At 40.5% G+C, this 22,704-nt stretch overlaps 3 protein-coding genes across 3 annotated transcripts; 1 reads left to right on the forward strand and 2 right to left on the reverse strand.

Annotated features, from left to right (window-relative positions):
* Positions 1-195: 195 nt before the first annotated feature.
* On the forward strand, positions 196-3,001 carry LOC121893593 (protein LSM14 homolog B-like). The gene is made up of 8 exons (XM_042405599.1): positions 196-510; positions 674-837; positions 936-1,065; positions 1,186-1,377; positions 1,504-1,581; positions 1,855-1,995; positions 2,096-2,222; positions 2,307-3,001. The coding sequence occupies exons 1-8, from the start codon at positions 297-299 to the stop codon at positions 2,461-2,463; spliced, it is 1,203 nt and encodes a 400-aa protein (XP_042261533.1). The 5' UTR covers positions 196-296; the 3' UTR covers positions 2,464-3,001.
* An 82-nt stretch (positions 3,002-3,083) lies between these two features.
* On the reverse strand, positions 3,084-9,546 carry cdh27 (cadherin 27). Its single transcript, XM_042405609.1, has 16 exons — positions 9,477-9,546; positions 8,694-8,816; positions 8,243-8,392; positions 7,975-8,116; positions 7,727-7,890; positions 7,218-7,349; positions 6,127-6,309; positions 5,608-5,921; positions 5,385-5,527; positions 5,031-5,255; positions 4,727-4,945; positions 4,147-4,466; positions 3,845-3,946; positions 3,694-3,759; positions 3,512-3,598; positions 3,084-3,365 (listed from the first exon to the last, which is right to left on the reverse strand). The coding sequence occupies exons 1-16, from the start codon at positions 9,495-9,497 to the stop codon at positions 3,159-3,161; spliced, it is 2,598 nt and encodes an 865-aa protein (XP_042261543.1). The 5' UTR covers positions 9,498-9,546; the 3' UTR covers positions 3,084-3,158.
* A 427-nt stretch (positions 9,547-9,973) lies between these two features.
* si:ch211-253b8.5 (dysbindin) lies at positions 9,974-21,552 on the reverse strand. The gene is made up of 4 exons (XM_042405608.1): positions 21,261-21,552; positions 11,146-11,298; positions 10,894-11,037; positions 9,974-10,809 (listed from the first exon to the last, which is right to left on the reverse strand). The coding sequence occupies exons 1-4, from the start codon at positions 21,301-21,303 to the stop codon at positions 10,550-10,552; spliced, it is 600 nt and encodes a 199-aa protein (XP_042261542.1). The 5' UTR covers positions 21,304-21,552; the 3' UTR covers positions 9,974-10,549.
* Positions 21,553-22,704: the final 1,152 nt, after the last annotated feature.

Below are 22,704 nucleotides of genomic sequence, written 5' to 3' on the forward strand. Positions count from 1 at the left end.
TACATTATAATTTGCCATTCCATCTTTTCCATATTCTATTAATTTAGGGTATAATACATTTTGAGGTGTGGGAAGGTAAAGTGGGGCAGGTACATCATAATCAAATTGTCATTATGCTCAAATGATCAAATAGAGTGAAATAAGCAGCAACATGAATCACCGGACTTTTTTCCACGGTGTGCGCCGGTTGGATAAAGAAACTAACCCTTTTTATACGCAGGTGACCCAGCAGAGGCGCGTGCCAATCTTATAAATCGCACAGGTGCCAGCTAATTGCGCACATTGTCGATTAGTTAATGTCTGATGTGTGCCGTGGGTTAATGCTCTGCGATTTAACTGCTGCTAATCAAATCGAAAACTTTTTTTTTTTTTTTGCTGCAAACATGACTGCTAGAGCAGGAACTCCTTACATTGGCAGTAAAATAAGTTTGATATCCAAGGCACAGATTCGTTATGAAGGAATATTGTCCTCTGTCGACACAGATAGGTCCACGGTTGCTTTAGCCAAAGGTAGGTTGATTATTTGCAGAGTGTGGCCCAGGCCTTGGCTACACCTGTGGGTTTTTGTTCTCTTTGACAATTATCTTTAATTATATTAAGTTCTGAAGTAAGTATGCTGGAGATTAAACAAAACTTAACTTTTTTTTTCCCAATTATCTTTATTTTTCAACAGTTAAATCCTATGGCACAGAGGACCGGCACACTGATAAACCAGTGCCACCCAAAGATGAAATTTATGAATACATCATCTTTAGAGGAAGTGACATAAAGGATATCACTGTGTCCGAACCACCAAAACCATACCATGGACTGCCCCGTGACCCTGCTATTGTACAGGTGTGTGGCTGCATTTCCACTTTGCTGAGGTATTTGGTATTAAGTCATAATCACAACTGATAAATCAAGTGCATTTGTCTTAAATGTTGTTGTTTTAGTCATCTGTTGGAAGCTCTTCTGCTGCGTATCACCCACGCTGGAGTCCATACAGGGACATGATGCCCACCTACAACCAGCTGGCTGCTAGTTCTCTACTCAACCAGCAGTACAATGCAGCACTGGGCCTAAGTATAGTGACCTCTTTTTACCCCTCCGATGTCTCAGTGATGGTATATTTAAGCTTTCTGTTGGAGCAATGTCTGTGGCCGTTTCTTATCTGCACCACTGTGTATTTTTCTGTTCACGCAGTACCAGGTTTTCAAGGAATCCCAGCCAGAAGAGCTCCCACAGTTGAGCAGGCTGTCCAAACCGTGCCATTGGCCAGTGCTGCCCAGAAAAGGGGGAAATCCTCAACCCAGCCACAGGGCAAACAGACTGTTCATCCAACCCAACGCTCCAGCCGGGATGGTTCCCGGGCTCAGAAGGAGAATATTTCCACCGGTAAGCTTACTTATGTGTCTCTTACATCCAAGTCACTCATCTTTTATTTATTGCTTTGCATTCCATTTTTATTTAATCCAGCTGAAATGAGAAACATCTTAACATTTAATTTACTTTTTTTTTTAGGTCGGACACCATCCCAGCCAAGTGCAGCCAAGACTCAAGGCCAAAGCATGGATAACCAGAAACAAAGGCAGAAACAAGGTATCCAAAATAAAAATCAGATTTTCAAGCTATTTCTTACTGACAGAGAAGCTATATTAGTTTTGAAATTTCTGCTGCCAAGAAATGTCTGAGGGCAGAAATGCAGAACAAACTGTCCAGTGAACGAATGTCTCATCTGTCAATAAGATTGTTAGTTGCAAAACTAAATATCCATGATTAGATAAACCAGCTTTATCTGGTCAGTAAACCAGTTTTTCTGTGGGGTTTTGTAGTGTGTCTAAATGTTTTGTTTTGGGTGCTTTTTGCGTGCAGGCAGTCGCAGGTCCAGGACCCGAAGCAGAGGCCAGCTTCTTGTGAAAAACTCGAAGGCTACAACCTTGCAGTTCGAGTCAGATTTTGATTTTGAGACTGCAAATGCACAGTTTAAAGATGATCTTACGAAAGAGGTTGTAGGTATGCATGTTTATTTCAAAGGATATCAGTCATTTCCATTTCAGTGTACAACAAAATATTAATCATTTTTTGTGTGTTTGACATTTTTAACCTGCTGCAGTTGAGAAGGTAAATTCTGGGGAGGACCTGGACAGCCAGAGTATGCAGGAGGAGGAAAGTCCTGGGGATAAGTACTACGACAAAGCTAAAGGCTTCTTTGACAACGTCTCATCAGACCTTAAGCCCAGGTGATTATTCAGCCTTCACTGTCTGTCTTTGTGTTGCGTCAGGGGGTTTTGTGATGCTCAGTTGCTGTTTCTGTACATCCTCAGGAGGACCACATGGGCGGAGGAGAAAAAGTTGAACATGGAAACATTTGGAGTGCCTGGCCGCCTCCTGAGAGGCAGAGGGTTCAGGGGCCGAGCACGCAGAGGGCAGAGCACCACTGAGCAGCGACCCCTCCCAAAAGTTGGTAGTGGGAGGGTGTGAAGGTTTTTTTTTTTTTTTTTTTTTTTGCACTAACATTTTCTGTAAATAATGAATATTGTAGTTTTCTACTTATTTAAAAAGTACCTCCCTTTTTTCCACTTTTGAAGCAGTTGAAGCAAAGATGTCTTTTTTTTTTTTTTCATTATCCCAAATGTGCATTTATGGGAATATTGTACTTTGGACCTCTTCTATTATATGGAATGGGAGAAAAATTTCTTTTAATCCAGCAGCTGTACACCAGAAGCAAATGTATTCATTAGCAGTTAGTTTGGAAACATGCAATGTGGAATTTGTCTTTTGAACAGACCAGCAGGCATGTAATTTAATTTTTTTGCTAAATGTCTGTATGTATTATAGTCTTATGTCTGCTTTATTGTTCAAATGTAACTCCAGATTGCTCTAGAGGATAGTTTTCTCAAAGTTGAAAGGACAGAAAGCTGTACTTTTGTTTTTGTTTTTTTTCCCCCCCTACTTGTAAAATGAACTGTGGAGAAACATGTGTTTAACAGTTGCTATTAAATAATGTGATTAATGGAAATTCTTTTCTTTCGTACTAAATTCATATTGAAGAGGGAAACAGTATCAACATTCTGCATGCAAAAAAATATATAAAACTTTAACATTAACCTTAAAACTTAATTAAAACATAACCTGTACAGTTTCAAACATCAAATAGTTTACAGATCAAAGTGAGATCAGTTTTGTAAATGTGGTGGCTTGCAAATGGAAGCCAGTTGGTTGAACTTGGGGCCCAGGTCTGTCAGCAATTTCATGAATGAATCGTCGTCAGGAATGGTGATGTTCTCCAGTTCTGAGAGGTTGTCTGAGTCCTCCTCATATGCGTAGAGGTGAGGCTGATAGTCCCCCAGATCCTCCTCTTTCTGCTCAAGTGAGGAAAGCCTCTGCAGACAAGGAAAATGTCAAACTGAATACAGTTTACTGCTGCATGCTCATACATGCACTTTTATAACCTAATTTAGCAGAGTAGACTCGACAAGTCACTGCACTACCCTTAAACTACAGCAGATACTGTGTGTGCAATACCAACCCAATGAAGTAGCGCTAAGAGAGCCGTATCCGATACACCACTAGAGTTCATTTTGTAGAGGGGATTCATCGTGCCCCAGCCCTGAACCTGTACACATAAAAACCCAATTAAGTTTCTTCTGCTTTTGCCTCAAAGTAATTAAAGTAAGTAAAGTGTGTTCAAGCCAACAATTGTTACTCTACCTGGTGGTTGAGGTTACTTCCACTGGCTATTAGAGAATTCCAGTTTGTCTTAGATTGGAGGAAAGACTGATAGAGAAAAAAAGGGGAGCAAAGAGGAACATGAATATTTGAATTCACTTCAATTGACCTGGACAACTGTTGGGGATATTACCTGTTTCCTGTTGTTACTGTTGAACAGATGGGAAACGTTTTCCTTTCTGTAATCTGTTTCGTCTTTGTAGTTGACGTTTTGCTCCGCATCCTGTTGAACAGACTGACAGGAGCAACTGTGATAAACAGCTGATTTAAAGTGTTGTATGCTCACCTATTGTTGAATATAATAAGTCTATTTTTACAAGCAATGTTATCAAAACTGGAAAATGCGAGAAAAATCTATTTCAGGTTTTGTAGTTTAATCCTTGCTCAGCCCTGGTGAAAGATGTTTACATCTATATCACATTCATCGGTACCCACCTTGGTTAAAATTTTGTTCATTTGTTGCACTCCATCATGCAGGCTTTGCCCTTTATATGAATCCTGTTGCTTCGTGGCAGTGGACACTGCCAGGACACCATCAGGAACCTTGAAAAAAGAAATTGTAGCAGATATTTGCATGAAGGGAAATCTGAAAATGTATAACTGGTTTGTTTTCAAATGTTTCTGAGCAGTGACCTTGCAGTCTATTCCTGGTTTCTCAATGTTTGACGGGAAGAGGGTTTCTGCATAGGAATCATCATACGGCAAAGCAGTGAACTCCTTTTTGCGGGTGATCACAAGTGCTATCAGTAGAAGAACTGTCAGTGAGAAAGAGATGACAAAATAAGTTAGTGGTTTTTGAAATGTAACTTCTTGTTGGTGTACTCCTTTACCATATCCTTGTTCTTTCTTGTTCTAATGCTGAGTAAAGGTGTGAAGTTACACAAAAGTCTATTGGTGAGACTGATGATTGAAATCTTCAGATTGTCGGGGGGATTTGAGAGCTAAAATGTGTTTGACTGTGAAAAACTATGTTCTATATTTTTCTTTCTGGGATAAAGAAGTTTCAGTTTCTTACACAGGAGTAAAAGTAGTGAGGCAAACACTATGCCTATTGAACTGGAGGCAGCTGTTATTTCAGCGTTGCGGTTTTGGCAGTTGGGTGTCACAGAGCAATCACACACGGTCACACTGAGGTTGTAAACGCCAAACTCTCCCTGCATGCCAGAGATCTCTAGATCAACTGTGTGTTTGCCAGCATACACACCAGGCTCCTTCACCAAGCCAGCTGTATAACCTAAGAGAAAGAACAATAATAATGTAATGGTTGTTTTTTGAAATGTTCGCTGTGATATTTAACTACATAGCATAGTCTTCTGTACCATATGAAGGATTCAGTGTCCATTTTCCTTTGACATCTCCCAGCAGTTTAAATGTGAAAGGCCCTGCAAAGGGATTTTCATCCAGGTCGAAGGCTGTGATGTTGATGGTGGTGGGATCATCAGACAAGCACACATCCACATAGTCTAATGTCAGCTGTGGCACGTTGTCATTCTGGTCAGTCACATGGATGTTCAGTGTAGCTGTGCTTGTCAGAGGTGGCTTACCTGTTAAAATTTTTTTAAAAATGGTGTCACAAAAGTGTTTTAGATGTGAATCAAACCTTTCTTAGGTCATGAAAGTAAGAAATATTTAGTATGTGTGTCCATGCCAACCAGCAACGCTTTGAGTTTTACCATTGTCCACTGCGTGCAGTAAGACGGTGTAGACACTGTTAACGACATGAGGAGACTCTCTGTCTGGTGACTTGACTGTAGTGATGTTGCCAGTGTGGGGATCCACTGTCACCCAGCCATCAGGATCATGTCCTACTGAGTACCTGTGCACAAAATACAATGTGCATTATTATAGGTGATCATAGATAAGAGCTGAACACGTTAACACAAACATCTGACTCACACAAAGTCTCTTGCATGACTGGTGTCAGGATCTACAGCGGTTACTTTCTCTACCCAGGTGCCAGTGGGAGAGTTCTCCTCCAGAATGGCCTCTTTGACAGTCACATTGAACACTGGGGGGTCGTTCACATCCTCAACTTCGATGATGACTTTTACAGAAGGAGGCTGAACTGCACCGGCATCATCACCATTGATGGTGTCAACTTTCCAGAGGCCTGAGGTCGTCTTCTCCTTCACTTCACAGGAGAAATATGGCGCCTCATTTTCCACTGAGATGGACAGCTCTCTCTGTGCTCCTTCCTCAAAGTCCAATGCCTGAAATTAAGCCATATGAAGTTCAATTCAATTGTTGATTTTTCATATTTATTATTCATAACACATTTTGTGATTCAATGTAAGCATCAACTTTAAAAAAAATACTAACGTCAACAGGAGCAGACATATTATGACAAACAAGCTTGTAGTAGGACTAGAAGTGGGCGTCACTGTAATGTGAAGCATGCAGCCAAACAGCACTTACTTTTACTACAGTCAGGATTCCATCATTGGTGTCTGGGTCTGTTTCTATCTTGAAGTGCTCTCCCTCGTCACCTTGGATGGTGTATTTGACTCTCCATGCCGAGCTGTTCCGGGTGTCTCTGTCGGTCACATGCAGCCGCAGAGGAGAGGACCCAGTCTCATGTTCCTTCACTTTGCTGGGGCCCTAAAGTATTAATCCAGGGTGCAAAAGAAATCTAGTTAACTTGTACTTCCTACAGCTCTTAGTGAAAGTGTTCACACCCTGTGTTAAGAAGTGTTTGTTTGGACAAATATCAATTATACTGTTACTGTTACACACTAGAGCTGATATGGCTTATTTAAAGCGTAAAATTATAATATGAAAAGTATAAACACTGGCAACACTGATTTTTAAAATTTCAGTTAAAACAAGTATTTATTCTTTGTAATAACATTTTTTCTATGGTGAGTTCTTGCAAATTAATCCCAAGGTTGCAATATTTTGAATGATCCCTGGAGAATGTAGACTCATATTTGCAGACTATTCTTTTGGTTGTATAACTGCGTACTGGCTAAACGAGAATAAAACCTCCACAGGAGAATAGATAAGCAGATATAAAAAAGTAAAAAAGAAAAAAAAAAGAAACCCACATGCATTTGCATCCATATTTGTTTGACCTATAAAATGACACTGAAAAAAAGAACATTTATGTGAAGTCATTATGCAGCTCTAAGACATATTGTGAATTCTTTCTCTGTTCATTATTTATTAACCTTTTCTTTTTTATTTCATTTGTTTCTTTATTTTGACTTACCCATTACTCTGTTTTGTTTTGTTTTTTTCATGTTTTGTATAGTTGGTTTTCTGCTTGCTTGCAAAATCTCAATGGACAATTATAATATAATAGACAATGACATCAAGCCATAGAAGAGTCACTATAGAATATCAACAGATGAATGAGTGACAGTCAGAAAGATGGCTAAAACTTGATTTAGTGTCTTATTTTCAGATGGTAACAGCAATATGTGATGACACTATACACCATTGTAACATTAAAGGCAAGTGTGTGTTGTGATGTTGTTGAGCATGTTTTAACCGAGACAACTGCTTACTGTTTGTCCGATGATGGATGGGAGGTGGTTGTTGCCATCCTGGACATGAACCACAACAGTGGTTGAACTGGAAAGGCTGACCACTTCACCATGGTCCTTGGCCTCCACCAATACAGTAAACATTTCAGCCACCTTAATACAAGCAAATTAATTTTGATTGATAGTTTTTCTTCCATATTGATAAATGTATCCTGCACCCATTTCCTTGCAAAGTAGCTTCATCATTTTGTTCTAACATGTATCCTTTTTTAGATATAAATCCATAAAATGTGATATAACAACACATGCGGTGTCACTGAGACACATATAGATAAACTCACTCACCCTGCAACTCATTTTAGTTCACATAGGATACAGAAGTATGCTGTACATACTTTCACAGATACCACATGTCATATATTACATTCTCCTATCAGACCCCACAGAACAGGGATTGGTACTATTACTCAATCTAGGTATGTACTGCATGTGTCATATGATCCTGACATTTTAAATAAAGGGAGACTTGCCTCATGGTCCAAACATCCTTTGTATGAGATCATTCCAGACTCATCAATGAAGAATTCAGTGTTTGGAGGGTTTGGAGACACAGATTTGATTTCATAATGGAAAGTTGAGTTTGGTGTCCCACTCTGGTCACTGTCATAGGCTAGCACAGTCAAGAGGTTGGAGCCTGTTGGTAAATGACAAAACCCTTTAGACTGCTCCCAAAAAAGGAGTAAAAAATGTAGAGGCATATGGTTTATTGTTTCTTTACCTTGTATGTTCTCTTCTTTGACACTGACTTCATACAGATCCCTCTGAAAGCGTGGTGGGTTGTCGTTGATGTCCAGTATGGAAATCTCAAGGCCTAATTTAGTGTCAATTGATAAATCTGTCTTTCTGGCCTCAAATTTTAGCTACAGGTTGAATGATATGATTCAGAGTAAGTCACAGAGATCAGGTTAAGTAAAGTTTACACCAGTAAGGATAAGAAATGAGTTGATGTAACTAGATGTTGGTATGTAATACATGTGGAGTCTAACCTTTAGCATTGTCTTCTCCTCATAGTCCACGGCCCTGTGGACAGACACGTTGCCAGACTCTTTATGAATGGAGAGGACTCCTATTGGCTCTTCATCCACTCCTTGCCCATAGAGATCAAAGTATACTCGATAGTCACGCGCAATACTAACCTACAACACAACAGCAAACACTTTACAGTTGGCTTTTGGGACCCTGCATTTGCTATATGCAAGAATTAATGAGCTACGTTTTGAATGAAGAGATAGGAATTGAAGAAAAAAAATGCTGGTGTCAAATTAAAGCTTATCACAGACAGGTAAAGACAACTAGTTAAAGAATTGATTGTCTTAAGAGCTTTGCTTACAAATGGTAATGTTTGGTAGTTGCATTTATGAAAATGTGTGCAAAGACTTCTTAGAGGAAGTGATTTCACAGTGTGACCAGTTTTTCTTTACTCAGTGGTTTTCTCACCTTGCCCAGCACATACGGAAATGGCCCTGTTTGCTCCTCCTCAATTGTAAAGGAGTCAATGATCCATGATCTTCTGTGACGGCTCAGCAGCTCTGAACATGTCACACTTGACAAATAATAAATCTGAAAGTGGACCAACCAAAACCTGAGGAACATGATCTTCACAAGAAAGTCATAACATGCAAAGTAGGAGTGTTTGTTCGAGGTGATGGGTGGGGGAAGGTGGAGAGGGAGGGGGGGTTATAATGTGTGCCATCTCTACACTTGGGAATAAACTTGATAGTTGGCGAGCATAGTTCCGCATACATGGTTAACCAGCTCTTGTGAAATGGAGCGGGAAATTCCACAGCACAGTATTACGTCATAAATTTGTACCTTGTACCTAATGATTTTTTTCACCTGTTGTATAAATGCTTTAAATGAGTCGATGTTATACCATTACTGACTGATCTAAACTCTCTCACAGGGAGACATTGACCAAAACTAAAAGATCAACTGTCCTTGAACCTATAGACCAGCAGATTGCTAGAAAATAACATTAACTTAAAAAAAAACAGGCTTAAGAATGATTTTATAGGTGATATAATAAACCTTCTTAACTTATTACCTAAAGTAATATTGTGTCACATTTTCATTCAACAAATAAAGAAAGAAGAAATATTACTGTTTAAGTAAAACTGTATTGTAGCAGAAACTTATATCTATAAAATTTAAATACCATAATTGTATACATTTCCAATTACAGTCATTTCAGAAAGAATGTAAATTGATGTTGCTACATACCAGGAGTAAGAAGCCGAGCATGATGCGAGTTCAGTACGTCCAGCTTCGAGTGTTTGAGGAATGGCCTAACTGACATTTGAGAAAAGGAAGACAAGACCCTGCCTTTTCTGCTTTACACACCCACATACATGAATATAATAATCACAGTTTACGGCGTGCGTGAGCATGTGATAATAAGCTTTGACACGTCACTGTTTAATCAAAACTTTCTTAATACTTGAATGATTCATGCAGGTATCTGACTTTTCGAAATCTTTCTGAAATCTTCCTTGTACTGTACATGATGTGTGGTATCTGAAAAAAGTCTTCCCTCTCTTCTTTTCAACATACATGTTGTGGTTCCAGCAGTGTGCAAACTTGACATAGTTAGAGATCATTTTATGAGGCTGCCCTGCAGGTTCAGCTTGTTGCTCTCCCTCAGGCATCATATTTAAATGCTGTCCGGAAGAGCACTTATCTACACATGTTAACACAACTTGAAATGACCAGGAACTTAGTTTCTTAGTTTCAAGAATTTAGTTTCTTTTCTTTTATTGGTAAAACAAAGAAATCTTGTTAGAGATTAATTTGAAATTAGAGCCAGAAAACAGAATTTGCATTTGCAGGACAATGTGTTGCCTCAAAAAACAGTACATTTAATGATCAGAACCAAATTTACCCAAAGTCATACACGACTCAATGACTATGTTTAATTCCCGTCATTGTTTTACTGTCCTGGGTTGTGTTAATACTGTACAAAATTTAGAAACATCATCAACATCATACATCAACTACAAGTCCGGTGAGGTCAGAAACAGGGGAACAGATGTTGTCCTCTGAAACATGCCAAAACAGGAAAGGAAACTGGTGAGAATTAAAAGGAAATCTTCATATTTACAGTTCATTGTCCCCACCTCCAAAACACACACAGAACCCCACCTACAACTCCTAAATCAAGGAACAGTAACAGTGATTAGAGCCAGTGTGTGGAGTGGCCACTTTCAATAGCTCACATTGCAAAGTCGACTTTTCGTCTCTGGCCAAGGTGTTAACTACTGTGATGCAGGTGAAGATCATTGTGGGGAGAGTGCGTCCTACGAAGATGATGATGGAGTCTGAGTTTTCACCTTCTCTGTCTCTGGGGATGCGGCTCTCCGCTTGATTGTGCTGGTGTGTGTTTCTTCATCGTCTGACCCGACTACAGGGGTGTCTCCTCCATTGGCATTGGTGATCTGGCTGTCAGAGGAGGAGTTAGAAGATGTGGAAGACATGCGGGACTTGGCGTCAAGACCCTCAAGTACATGTTGAAAGAGTCCGTTACTGATGACTTCGTCATTGTTGTTGTTTCCTTGGACTGTGAGTCATAAAAAACATTGTTAGGGATGCAAAGTGCTACTTTATCTTTTGTCATTTCTGTTCTTCTTCCTAGTTTCAATACCTGGCAAAGGTGAGGTCAGGACCCCCTCTTCCCCCCCAGAGCTGAAGAAGACATCCAAAGCCTCCTGGTCAGAGATGTCAATCAGCTCCATCTGATCCAGCAAGTCCACGTTCACCTCCATGGACGAGATGCTTCCGATGGGAGCTGCGAGGAAAGGTGAAGCTAGAAATTAAATGCATCTCTACACTCTATGTATGTGCATTTGTGCATCTTTGTGTATTGGTTTATAAAAATACTACAGGTCCAACTCACGTCTCTTGTAGTCTCTGATACAAAGGTGCGCCGAGGACAGGTAGACGTCCACGTCATGCTGGAAGACCTCCTCGAAGAAACGCTGTCTCTCTCTCAGTTTGAGCTGCTGTGCTGCGTCCACATCTGGGAGCCTCTGGCCACGCTCGGTCTCCGCTGGAAATCACAACAGCAGGACAGAAGTTTAGATACCAGCTCATGATGTTTTATACCTGATACCTGGAGCCTCAAGGCTAGACAGCATAAAAGGCTGCATCCTAGTCAAAACACAGAGAAGTTCCTCCACTCTGGCACTGTTGGGGTGCTGGTCAGTGAGATTACCTGGTGCTGTATAATGTGACACATGATCTGAGATCCATATTACAGTCAAATTTTGGTAGCCAGAAGGGGGAGGCATTGAGCTTTAAGTGAGATGTGTAAGGAGGTGGAATTCCCTTTTTTCTGGACTCTTAGATTGACTTTTGAAATGTAACACAGCAAGGATAAAAAGTCAATCACATATATCACAAGTAGTAAAATATCCTGTTGTTATCTTAACTGTAAACAATCTGTTTCCATTTTCCTCTGAATTTTCGTTCCTGTGGATAATGATTAATTCCACCAACACACTGCTTTGTCTGATAAAACAAACTGTTTGTTTATCCAGGACACTGATTAAACAAACTGTTCTAGCCTATACATTTACTAAATCTGTGCTGATCCACAGATTGCTTTGCAAAGGCGAGCCGTCGAATCTCTTGCTAAATTAATCTGGTTTAAGATACCATGCAATCCCATTTTCCCCCCCATCAGCATCACTGTAATAAAGCTGAGTGCACATCCAACGTGTGAGTGAAGGGGTGAACTGCAGCAGTGTGACTGGAAGAGGCATGAGGAGAGGAAAAATGCTGGGCTCAGTAAATACTGTAAATATGGCCACTACTGAGAAAGAAACACACGAAATGAGGGCAAAGAGACAATGATTCCTACATTGTCTATGAATGTAAAGACAAAACCCATAGATAGATAGATAGAAATACAAAGGAAGCAACTGAGTTTAACATTTTTGGAAACAGACAAATTAGTTTTCTTGCTGAGAGTTACATGATGGCGCCACTGTCATGTCTGTACACCAAATATGAAGCTACAGCCAGGAGACAGTTAGCTTACCTTAGCATACGGACTGGAAACAGGAAAAACAGCTAGCCTGGCTCTGTCCAAAATTAACAAAAAAGCTCACCACATGTTATATATCTTGTTTGTTTCATTTGTACAAAGACTGAAGCATAAAAACAACAAGTTGTTAATTGTGTTAGTGAGCTTTAGAGATGTATTTAGGCAGATTTTGTCGTCTCCGGACACCAACAAACTAGCTGTTTCACCCTGTTTCCATTCTTTGTGCTAAGCTAAGCTAAACTCCTGGCTGTTGCCTCATTTTTAACGTACAGATAAGAGAGTGGTATCTTCTTGTCTGACTCCACAAAGAAGTCAATTTATAATAATTTAATATTTTCCAAAACTCAAACTACTGCTTTAAATTCAGTTTACAGGGAAAAGTACATGTTGCATATTTCAGCCTACTCTGCACCGACAAACGATAGTCTTTCATTACAAAGTGCATTTCTGCTCCATTTCCTTCTTTACTATGAATCCATGTGTTGCACAGTCATTAGAACAATGTCTGATTTTTTAGGAGCCATTACAACCTACAGGCCGGGAATTGAGCTAATTGGATGACTCTTTCAAGCCTTGTCTAAACTGGGAATAATGTGAAGATTATCTAGTCTGTGTTGAGAGCAGCACTCACAGCAGCTCTATAAATACACCAGTGAATGATGGAGAATAGAAAGACACTCAGCTCAGGATCTTTACAATACCAGGAAAGAGAAGAATTCCAGGGATTCTCTGTTGCAACACAAAGAGACTGTCTTTTTTTACACAACCTCTCTGGTATGTCCTCATAATGAACTATTTACCTGATAACTGCTGCAGTCAGGATAAAATTGCTAACACTTTAAATAAATTTGAAAGCAGCCCCCCCCCCCCATGAGTCGAGCCTAGGCACATGTCTGCGGTAACGGCAGGACACACGCCTGTCACGGCAGCTCTGCTCTGCCCTGTTTGACAGCCTGCCTCCTGGGCACAGCGGCCTCGCCAGCTCTGGGATCAGACAGCTTTGGAGGGAAGAGAGGAAGAGGACAACTCAATCCCCAGGGCTGGACCGGCTGACACCAGCTATGGGCGTACAGTATGTGGGCGTAGACAGAGCCCGGAAACATAGACGGGAGTCCCCACAGACTGAAAACACAAGAATCTACAAGCAAATTGGCCGCAAAAAGTGATGAGTTGACAATATCTGCCTTCACACAGTGATCACACTGTAATGTGTTTGGTTCAAGTTATGGAGCTGAAATACGAGATGAATTGGCATCATTGTGCTTTGTTTTTTTTTTTTCAAATTGAGGTTTTCATACATACTTTAATTGATTATTCATATTTGAAAATGAGCCATTAATTGGATCATGTGCTTTTTGGGGCATCAGGAAATGAATTGAACCATTAAGACACTGTAACATTATTTAACTGTCTCAAACATGCAAAAACTCCACTGTACGACATCATGTGTGTGCTGCAGGGTCTGAATGATTCATCTTCTAATCAGCTAGATAAAGATAAGCATATATAAAACTTTGTCATAGGGCTTTTTTCTGGCCAGTCAGACAGGATGTGATCCTTCTCATCTCTAACTATGCTCATCTCACTCTCCCTCTGCAAACTCTCATTTGTTGGATCATACTGGCATCCCTGCTATTTTTCACTTGATTTCCTTCCTTTTAGTTTTTACAGCAGAAGATATTCATAAAAAATGTGATCCATTGTCCCTTTGACACAAGATTAAATGTTAAAAGAGAATGGTCAAAAGCTCCATAAGCACCAGATCCTACAGATCAGTCATTCAAGTATGTTAAAAGAATTTCATGAGGAATGTAATTGTTTTAAATAGTCAAGTTTTATCCCTCTCATATCTCTCCCTCTAAAGCCACAAAGGACATTGTCGCTTACTGTTTTCACAGGCTAAGTCGTACTCTTCATGGGGTTCCCCTTTAACTATAGTGATTTATTACTCCTCTTCTCTTCTTGGAAGCTTAAGTCATTTCAACCATCGCTCTGTATGAAACAGACAGAAAACAGGTGTGTCTGCTAGTTATTAGAATATACAATTAATGAGTCACCAGATACAACTGCTATTTCCTAGTTGCAATCTTAAAAAGGAATGATGGTACTGTACTGAAATGGCAGGCAAGTGATTACAAATTGTCATGTAGTCATCTTTATGGTAGTTGTCTATGCAGTGTTTCTGTCTTTGTCTATGTGTGTGTGAGGTTGTCAATTGTGTGTGTAAATGTGTGTGATACTCTCCTCTCCTTGCACTGTTACACAATCAGAAATGCTATTGTCTACAGAGTCTTAAGGGAGCAAAGGGAGCCACGCTGACAAAGCAAGATGTCAGTAACAATTTGGAGCTGCCTGTTTGACATGTTTGCTCAAATGAAAAAGAGCCCCTTGTTTCATGTGACCGGCCGAGGACATCATGTCAGAGAGAAGACAAGATTTGTTTTTGGATGAATGAATATCATTCCTTTTCTTTTTAAAGCAGAGCAGACGGGGGTTAGACAGCATGTTTGTGCTCCAACATTCTCTGAGAAAATGATGCTTTTCATTACAAGCTACAGGTTTAAGCAAAATGCTCATCCCAAAGTTGTTTTTTTCCTACTCAGTTAAACACTGATTGATCACAGCATTGATTGTTTCTACTTAAAGGCTGAGGCCCATGGAGTAGCTAAAGGTTAGCTACAGATGCATATCCTCACATTGATTTTGCTTCCCTAACCAGTTCTTTTTTCCATTGAATCACCTTGATCGATGCGGCTCCCCTTGCCGCGGACGACCCTGGTGACCTCTGATTAGCGCAACCACTCACACGGGAAAATCCTCTGTCGCAAGAAAAGCATGGGCACAGTGTCCACTGCTGATGAGATCACAGTCTGCTGCAGCCCTGCCACAACCCTGAGTCTTTAGTTTCATACCACAAGACGTCTGAAGGGCCTGTGGCTTCAAGAGGGAGGAGGGAGAGAGGGTGAGAGGGGATAAACAACCTACAGGCTTGTCTCACTTTCTGTTTTTCTTTTGTTTTTAGTCTTTTTTTCAGTCTCTCTTTCAGTCTTACTGTCTTTTTTCTGCCTCTCTTTCTTTGTATTTTTTCTCTCTCTGTCTTCGTCTGTCTCTCTGTCCTTACTGTCTTTCGTTCTGTTTCTCTTCCTGTCTTTTCTGTCTCTCTTTCTGTCTCTCTCTCTCTGCCTGTCTCTCCTTCTGTCTTTCTTTCTGTCTCGCCCTCCTTCCTTCCTCTGGGGGCTTTGGGAGTTGAGGAAGAAAAGGTCATAGATCAGGGCTGAGGACCAGCTGGACATGCAGAATGACTGGAACAGACAGAAAGACAGAGATGGAGACGGACAGAGCAGCCCGGACGTGTCTGCATGCCTCTCTGCCTCCCCACATAAAGACAAACCCAGATCCTCCGCTCAGGGGGCAGAGAGAGAAAGAGCCCATTCAGAGCTTGACAAAGACAGAGATGTAAGGGAACGGGACTGGCCTGCACTCCTTAGACATGATGCCAGTTACAGGAAATCAGTTTGGATGTAGCGGAGGGTGAATACTCTTAAACTCAGCCTTTCATTTGGCCAGTAGAGCTGCATCCTTGTTAAATTCCTCTTATTCTGCAGTCCTTTACCACTTTTCTTTTTACTTTTGTTACATTTCCGTGAAAACTGTGTCATGATGAGACTTCTCATAAGACCCAGGGCCAGCTGCCAAACAGTATGATGCATCATTGCCACATGATGATAAAGAGATAATTCAATGCTCTACTTTTCTTAATTTGACTATATATTTTTCTAACATTTTTCAAATCAGGTGACTCTCTGTATATCTTTTCAGTATCTGCATGTTCTGAACGTCATGTGCCTCCCCCCACTGACACATTTTCAAGGACAGGACTCAGAAGCACCAACTGCACAACCAGCCGAGGCAACACATTGATCTGGGGGCTAAATGACGGAATGGAAGGGCTCAGTGTCACCCACAGGCTGCCATTAGCCCATCTCAGTGCTGAATGTAAAAGTGAGGTCACAGGCAGACTCCCCTCTGACAGTGGGAATGGGAAGGTCAGGGCTGAATGGAGCACAGAAAAGTGTCTCTCCACATGATCCAGTTGTTTTTGGTTGTCTGAGCATATTATGGAGCGGCTCGCCAGACTCTCAGTTTGATTCTATTCAAGAAAGTTGCGGCTCTGAGAAGTAGTTTCCTTATACAAATGGATGAGGTCATCCCTGTTTAAATGGCTCTGGTGGTGGTCCATATTTCCATGTGTTGCCTCAGCCATCCCACCATTAGTTCTAAATAACACTGTAGTGGTTAAAGCAAAAAAAAAACTCCAGACTTACTGCTTTTCCCAAGACCCTCTGTGTCCCTCTCTTCCTCGCCAAAACACATTGGTTGTATATCAAATAGATGAGGCATGATCCCTGATCGCTGGGACAGACCTGAAACTCTCCAAGTAACACTTGTTTGGGCTGAGGCACTGAATACACTGGCTGGCCTTTCCACCCAGCCACTTGGAGGAAAGAGATTTTATTTCACATGGCTGAGATCCCAACTGCGACAAGAGAGAGTGAGAGTGAGGGTGCAGAAAGATGGAGTGAGCGGCTGTAAACACAGAAAGGCAGCACGAAGAAGGAGGAAAGGTCAGGGAGGACTAGCAGAAAGAGAGAGAACGAGGAGGAGGGTTTCTTAAAAAATCTAAAGTATGATCGGATTGAGGTTATCCAAAAGTGAGTCAACACAAGGGTGTGGGTTGGGAGAGATGGAGAGGATGGAGGCAAGGAAGGAATTCTGCCTGGGCTCATTAGTTAAAGAGGATGTCTTGTTATTTTCACTGTGTGTCTCTTCCGTACCTTCCAGCGCAACATTGACCCCGGCAGCAGCAGGCAGTTAACAGTCTACAGCTGGTCATTAGTGGATCAGTCTCTTTGCAAAGGCTGTTACAGTAATTAATAGTATCTCATGAGGAATGGCGAAGCGACTGGATGGCTACAGGTAGATTTATCCCACTCTAACCTGCAGGAGCGAGGTTGTAACCATAAAATGCAGCGCTAAATTATCACCAACATTAAAAAGATGATATTTAAGCACATTCAGCACACATGCTCTTAAGTTATTCCTCCTACTTTTATGTTTTTCTACTGCATTTTCTAGGCATGTGACAGCATTGCATAACTGCAGCAGGACCCATATTTATTTTCCCAGTCATCACAAAACAGGAAATACCTTGAACTCAAGTGGAACAGACAGGTGGCCACACTGGTAAAATGGACAATAATATCTCTCTGTCACACTTTTATTTTTGGTTTCTCTCACTCCGCTTTTTCTCTCCAAAAGCTGAAATTTAGCTAGCTCTAGTTGCAACAAGAGTAAATTATTAATGGCAGCTGCTGATTTGTGTTTGTGAGTCCATCTGCTTTATCTGTAAATTTGAGTCCATGCATGTGTGTGTTTTTTTTTTTTCATTTGCATAGGAGATCTGGCTGTTTTTGCCAGGACAAAGCGGCGTTCAGCACCATCAGCCCAGTTTGTCAGGACAACAATGACATCAGTGTTAACCCTCTGTTTCCCTGGATTACACCCAGACTGACAATAGGACTGTTTGTAGGTCAGTGTCCTGTCCCACTGCCCTCCATAAGCCCACAAGCAGACTGTCATGAGTTTTGATCAACACAATAGGCTTCACCAGCTGACCGAGTAGAGACATATCCATGGTTTAGCCACATTTATAAATCCCGTTATCCAACATGATTTGGTAACTAATGAACTGTAGAATAAGATTAAACCATTATTCAAGCAATTCAACAAGCCAATAATGATCACATCACTGTGCAGGAAACTAAGTAGCAAGAACTGTTGAAAGGTTTTAGTTAAACTCAACACATTTCTGACATTAAGTTACTGTAGCGCTGAGTTGCCGGATTGTAAGATTTGATTGTATACTTCATGTCATCATAATTTATGATTAATTATTTTCACTAATTGACCATTTAAACTATAATATATATTTTTACAATCTTTTTTAACCTTCTTGAATTTGACAAGTATATTTTTAACAGTGTTTTGAGTTCGTTATCTGAATGTAATGCTTTATTTGATTCATTTTCTCAACTGCTATCATATTTTAGTCTGTCTGTCGATTTGTCGGTCATCCACTAAACTTAATTTTTCATCCAGCACCATCATCGGGTCAAAAAGGTTATTTGTTCAATATTTTGGTTTGTGACCAAATACCTGGAAATGACATGTTAGTATGATAACATGACTACCTAAGTATGCCTTGTGAACCTGTATGCATCAGTATGCAGTGGTTGATATCTTACAGCCCCTTGTGATGGTCCTGACCCTCAGGTTGGAAACCAATTTGAGGGTCAGGACCCCCACAAGGGGCTGTAAGACACATTTACAGATACACATTTGGGACTATTCATTCACATGATACATTGCTGCTGTCTGTCTGTGTAGAGCCCTGAACACTTTGATGTAAGACCTTAACTCTATACACAGAGGATTCAGCTGCACAGTGAGTAGATGGTTTCGTTCGAGAACTAATGAAAGGAGCTGGTCTGTGTCCCCGGGGCAGCCAAGCTAAGAGGTGGGTTGAATTGATGGGAACCTTATTCAGCCATCCATTCAAGGTTGTTAAGGATAAACACACACCCAAATACACACATACAATTAACTTAAAGTGTTGACATGCCATGGGGCATTGTTTGTAATACAATAACCTGCATATTTGCGCCATGTGAGCTCTTCTCACATTGGTGAGCGATGATCCTGTTAGTATACCTGCTGTTTCTGAAAGAGCATAACACAGTATTAACACTTCTTCGCTTCCAACAACAGTGACTGGGATTTTAATCACAGCCAATGTCTGTGGGTTGGTTGTGAAACGACAGCTATCAATAATTCCTCCTCTGACACTAAACCCAAAGGAAACGTTTCTGTTGTAATAGCATATAATCCTGATAGTGCCAGTATTTATGTAACATGTCTGTAAACTGTGAAAGTATGATCTAAACTTGAGAAACTGGGAGAGAAATAACGCCTGGTTCAACCCGACTGAAATACATTTGGTCCTAAAACATACAGACAGTGAGTTGGTCACCAAAAATATTATTTAGATTTCTTAAGATTTTAATTATTCAGTTGACTGTTTAATTAGCCTGATAGTTGGGCTGAATTGCCATATTATTTTCATTTCATTATTCAGTTAGATGTTTTGTTTTTTGGGAGGGTTTTTTGTTGTTGTTGTGGTAGTTTTGCTCACCCTAACCAATTAGTAGCAATTTTTAGTCAACAAAGAAGCTGCAGTAACTTTTGTTAGGAGCAATTAATTTTAAATTTGGCCTACAAGCAATCAGATTTAAGTACATTGAGTCTAAAAATACTGGAATTAACCTATAAAATATTGATAAAATATATCTTAATACTAGAATGCAAGATAAAAAAAAACCCAAATTCCCCAAAAAATGCCAAAAACTTGACCTCACTGTCTTCAGTGGTAGTTACAAGCTCAAGAGAAGCAAACCAGGAGAATGAGAAGTATATAAATCCAAATGCTGGCACAACTTTGACTGTCAAACCCTTTATTCATAAGAGATAGAAGGAGAACACTTTGGTCCCTTTTGAAGCTCCTCTTGTTCAGACAATAAGCTCCGGCGAGCAGCCACTGTAGAGCAGCATGCACTTTATGTATCCCTCAGAGTGTGATCAATTACAGATACAGACAGTACATGATATGGATTTTTGGCCCTGTAATTTGCTCATTAAACAGCATCCACGTCCTCAGCCTTATCTGGGTCATGTCCAAAGGGACTGGGCTATGAATACATGGAGAATAGAAACAATTCCTTCTGCACCCAAGTCTGTAACATGCTTTCAACAGCTGGTCAGTCCTTCACTCCGCAGCACACCGACGTGCCGCTTTCTGGCACATTCCCACAATAATCAAGATGTGACAGAGCGGACTACAGAGGCACAGAGGCCAGGGGCAGAGCAACAGATGGGACATGTCTTCTTTGGAGTAGCTGCCTGATCCTTTTTAGCCTCATGAAGTCACACACTGATCTCACTGGGACTAATTCAATTTCAGGTCTGTGGGCCTACGTCCTGTCAGCTTTGGTGCGTCTGTGCAACAAGCTGCAGACCCCGCCGCAGTCAGTCTGGTCTGATGAGATCTGCAGGCACAATCCTATTAGAAATAAGAGATCTTTGTCATGGAGCTCTGCAGTGGCCCCAATCCAAGCTTGCCTCAGTGTGTGTATGTGTGTGTGTGTGTGTGTGTGTGTGTGTGTGTGTGTGTGTGTGTGTGTGTGGGAATGCATCCCTGTTCTCGTGCAAAGAGAGTGTGACCTATTCACTTGGTATTAGTGAAGATTACTCAGCGTGATGATTCAACATTCCTGTCTGATTTTGGCTGGCACAGCACTTTGGCCAGTCACTTCATCACAACATCAACACAGCTGCCGCTATTTAACACACTGGCTGATCTGTCACACCTGCTTCCACATTGTATCTATCTGTCACACACACACACACACACACACACACACACACACACACACACACACACACATACAGCTTAAGGAGCTGTGAATAAATTCAGTGTCAATCACAATTAATGAAAATTGAAAGACATTGTTACAAAAAGTATTCATTTGTGCCTTTTCCTCACTTAACTGACATCAGTTTGACATGTTTAATATAATGTGGGAAGACAAACAGGCACACACACTGCACAATACACACACACAAGCTGTCATTGTAGCTTGAGTTTTTCTGCCTTAAATGTTCAATCTGTGTGTGTGCGTGTGTGTGTACCAAATATGGAGAGGAATTTCCTTCTCTCTAACATCCTGCTCCATATCCAAAAATAAAAACTGTGTTAATGGAGCAAACCGGTACATCTTTATGGTTACATCTCAAAACATCCACATCCACTGAGACTGTGCAAAACAGAAGTTTTTTAAATTACTCACATGGTAGGCGTTTGTTGTGAAGGTTGGCCGATGATGAGCTCATGTTGCTGGAGAGTCGGAGGAAACAGAGATAATCAATCAGAGATAATCAGTGTTCTGATGGCCAGTCAGCCCTGTGAGAGTTCAGCAGAGAGGCTGCCGATCATCTCCTGCCTCTTCTGTTCACTCAAAGTGCCCTGAAGTGATTGATGCTGACTGCCACACTGCTCTCCTTCCCTCCTTCCCTCTTTCCCTGCGTGGACTCTGAACCACTTGGATGAGGCGAGAACAAGTTTGTGGCTTTGTGGAGCCGACCAGCTGACCAATGACGGGGAGGAAGGAGGAGCTGAGAGAGAGAGAGAGGGAGAGCGAGGAAAGGATTGAGAAGAGGGAAGGAGGGATTTTATGTAACAGAGTGGAAAATACCAAGGAGAGACAGGCACATGCCTTTGTTATTTTTGTCTTCTTACACCCCTTCCTCCTCCCTTTCTGTCTCTTGTTCCCTTTTTTCTTTTTTTTGTTGCAGATTTAAACCCTCTGTTTCACCTTCAGGGTCAAGTGATGTCCCTGAAAAATGAAAATGCTACATTTACTGCCACAGAATATCCATCTTGTTATTGGTAAGACAAGACTTTATTGTCACAGAGGGAAATTTGCCTTGGACAAAAAAGTAACGCTGCTGTACAGTAACAAATAATTCAACAGACCTACACATCATACATCTCATAAATACAGTGATAAAAAATGACAATAAATTACTCAAGATAAAACTTCAATTTCAATAGATACTCAGAATTCTGAAATATTCAAAATAAAAAGGTACAACACTGAAGAATCTCATCTACTGCACTAAAGTCCCTGACATTATCAGTTATGACACATTCCTCAGACAGAACAGCACACAAACATCAACATCATCAACAACATTGTTGATGTATTGTATTGTGATTGTTGTGTCTGTTCTTTAACACTGATGCAACAGAGCAATTTAAAAGCCTTTTCAGGTTTCCCCTTCACAAACAACAACTTGTTCTTTCCAGAAGCATAAACTGAAAGTAGAGACTTAAGAAATGATTTATTTAATTCAGATAAAATGTGTAACTAGCTGTAGAAAAAAAAAAAGATTTGGCTCTTTGTTTATTCTTTTGTCTTTTGAGTGTATATATATATATATATATATATATATATATATACACTCACACACACATACAAATGTGTGTTCTGTTCTTTTGGGGGGTTGTATTTAAAAAACAGGGGTAAAAGAAATGTATAAACTTTTTTTTTAATGTATAAACTTTTTTTTTTTAAGTTGGATTGTTAGACATCTTTATAGATAAATATTCAGCAAAAAAACATCATCTACTTAGTTTATACTGCTGTTACTTTTGTCAGTGAAGACTTTTTTCACATTTCTTCAGTGTTCAAATTGATTTTTAACTTTACATTAGTCCTTCATGTTAGATCT

Source organism: Thunnus maccoyii, chromosome 3 (genome assembly GCF_910596095.1).
Source record: "Thunnus maccoyii chromosome 3, fThuMac1.1, whole genome shotgun sequence".
NCBI lineage: Eukaryota > Metazoa > Chordata > Actinopteri > Scombriformes > Scombridae > Thunnus > Thunnus maccoyii.

Coding starts and splice junctions, on each gene's coding strand:
- si:ch211-253b8.5 (XM_042405608.1), bottom strand. CDS start 21,303: ATGAGCTCATCATCGGCCAACCTTCACAACAAACGCCTACCAT. Junction 11,299..21,260: donor TCACAACAAACGCCTACCAT/GTGAGTAATTTA, acceptor TGTGATTTCCAG/CGGAGACCGAGCGTGGCCAG. Junction 11,038..11,145: donor TATCAGAGACTACAAGAGAC/GTGAGTTGGACC, acceptor CTTTCCTCGCAG/CTCCCATCGGAAGCATCTCG.
- cdh27 (XM_042405609.1), bottom strand. CDS start 9,497: ATGCTCGGCTTCTTACTCCTG. Junction 8,817..9,476: donor TGCTCGGCTTCTTACTCCTG/GTATGTAGCAAC, acceptor GTCCACTTTCAG/ATTTATTATTTGTCAAGTGT. Junction 5,528..5,607: donor AGTCATGCAAGAGACTTTGT/GTGAGTCAGATG, acceptor TTTTGTGCACAG/GTACTCAGTAGGACATGATC.
- LOC121893593 (XM_042405599.1), top strand. CDS start 297: ATGTCTGATGTGTGCCGTGGGTTAATGCTCTGCGATTTAACTGCTGCT. Junction 511..673: donor CACGGTTGCTTTAGCCAAAG/GTAGGTTGATTA, acceptor ATTTTTCAACAG/TTAAATCCTATGGCACAGAG. Junction 1,996..2,095: donor TCTTACGAAAGAGGTTGTAG/GTATGCATGTTT, acceptor AACCTGCTGCAG/TTGAGAAGGTAAATTCTGGG.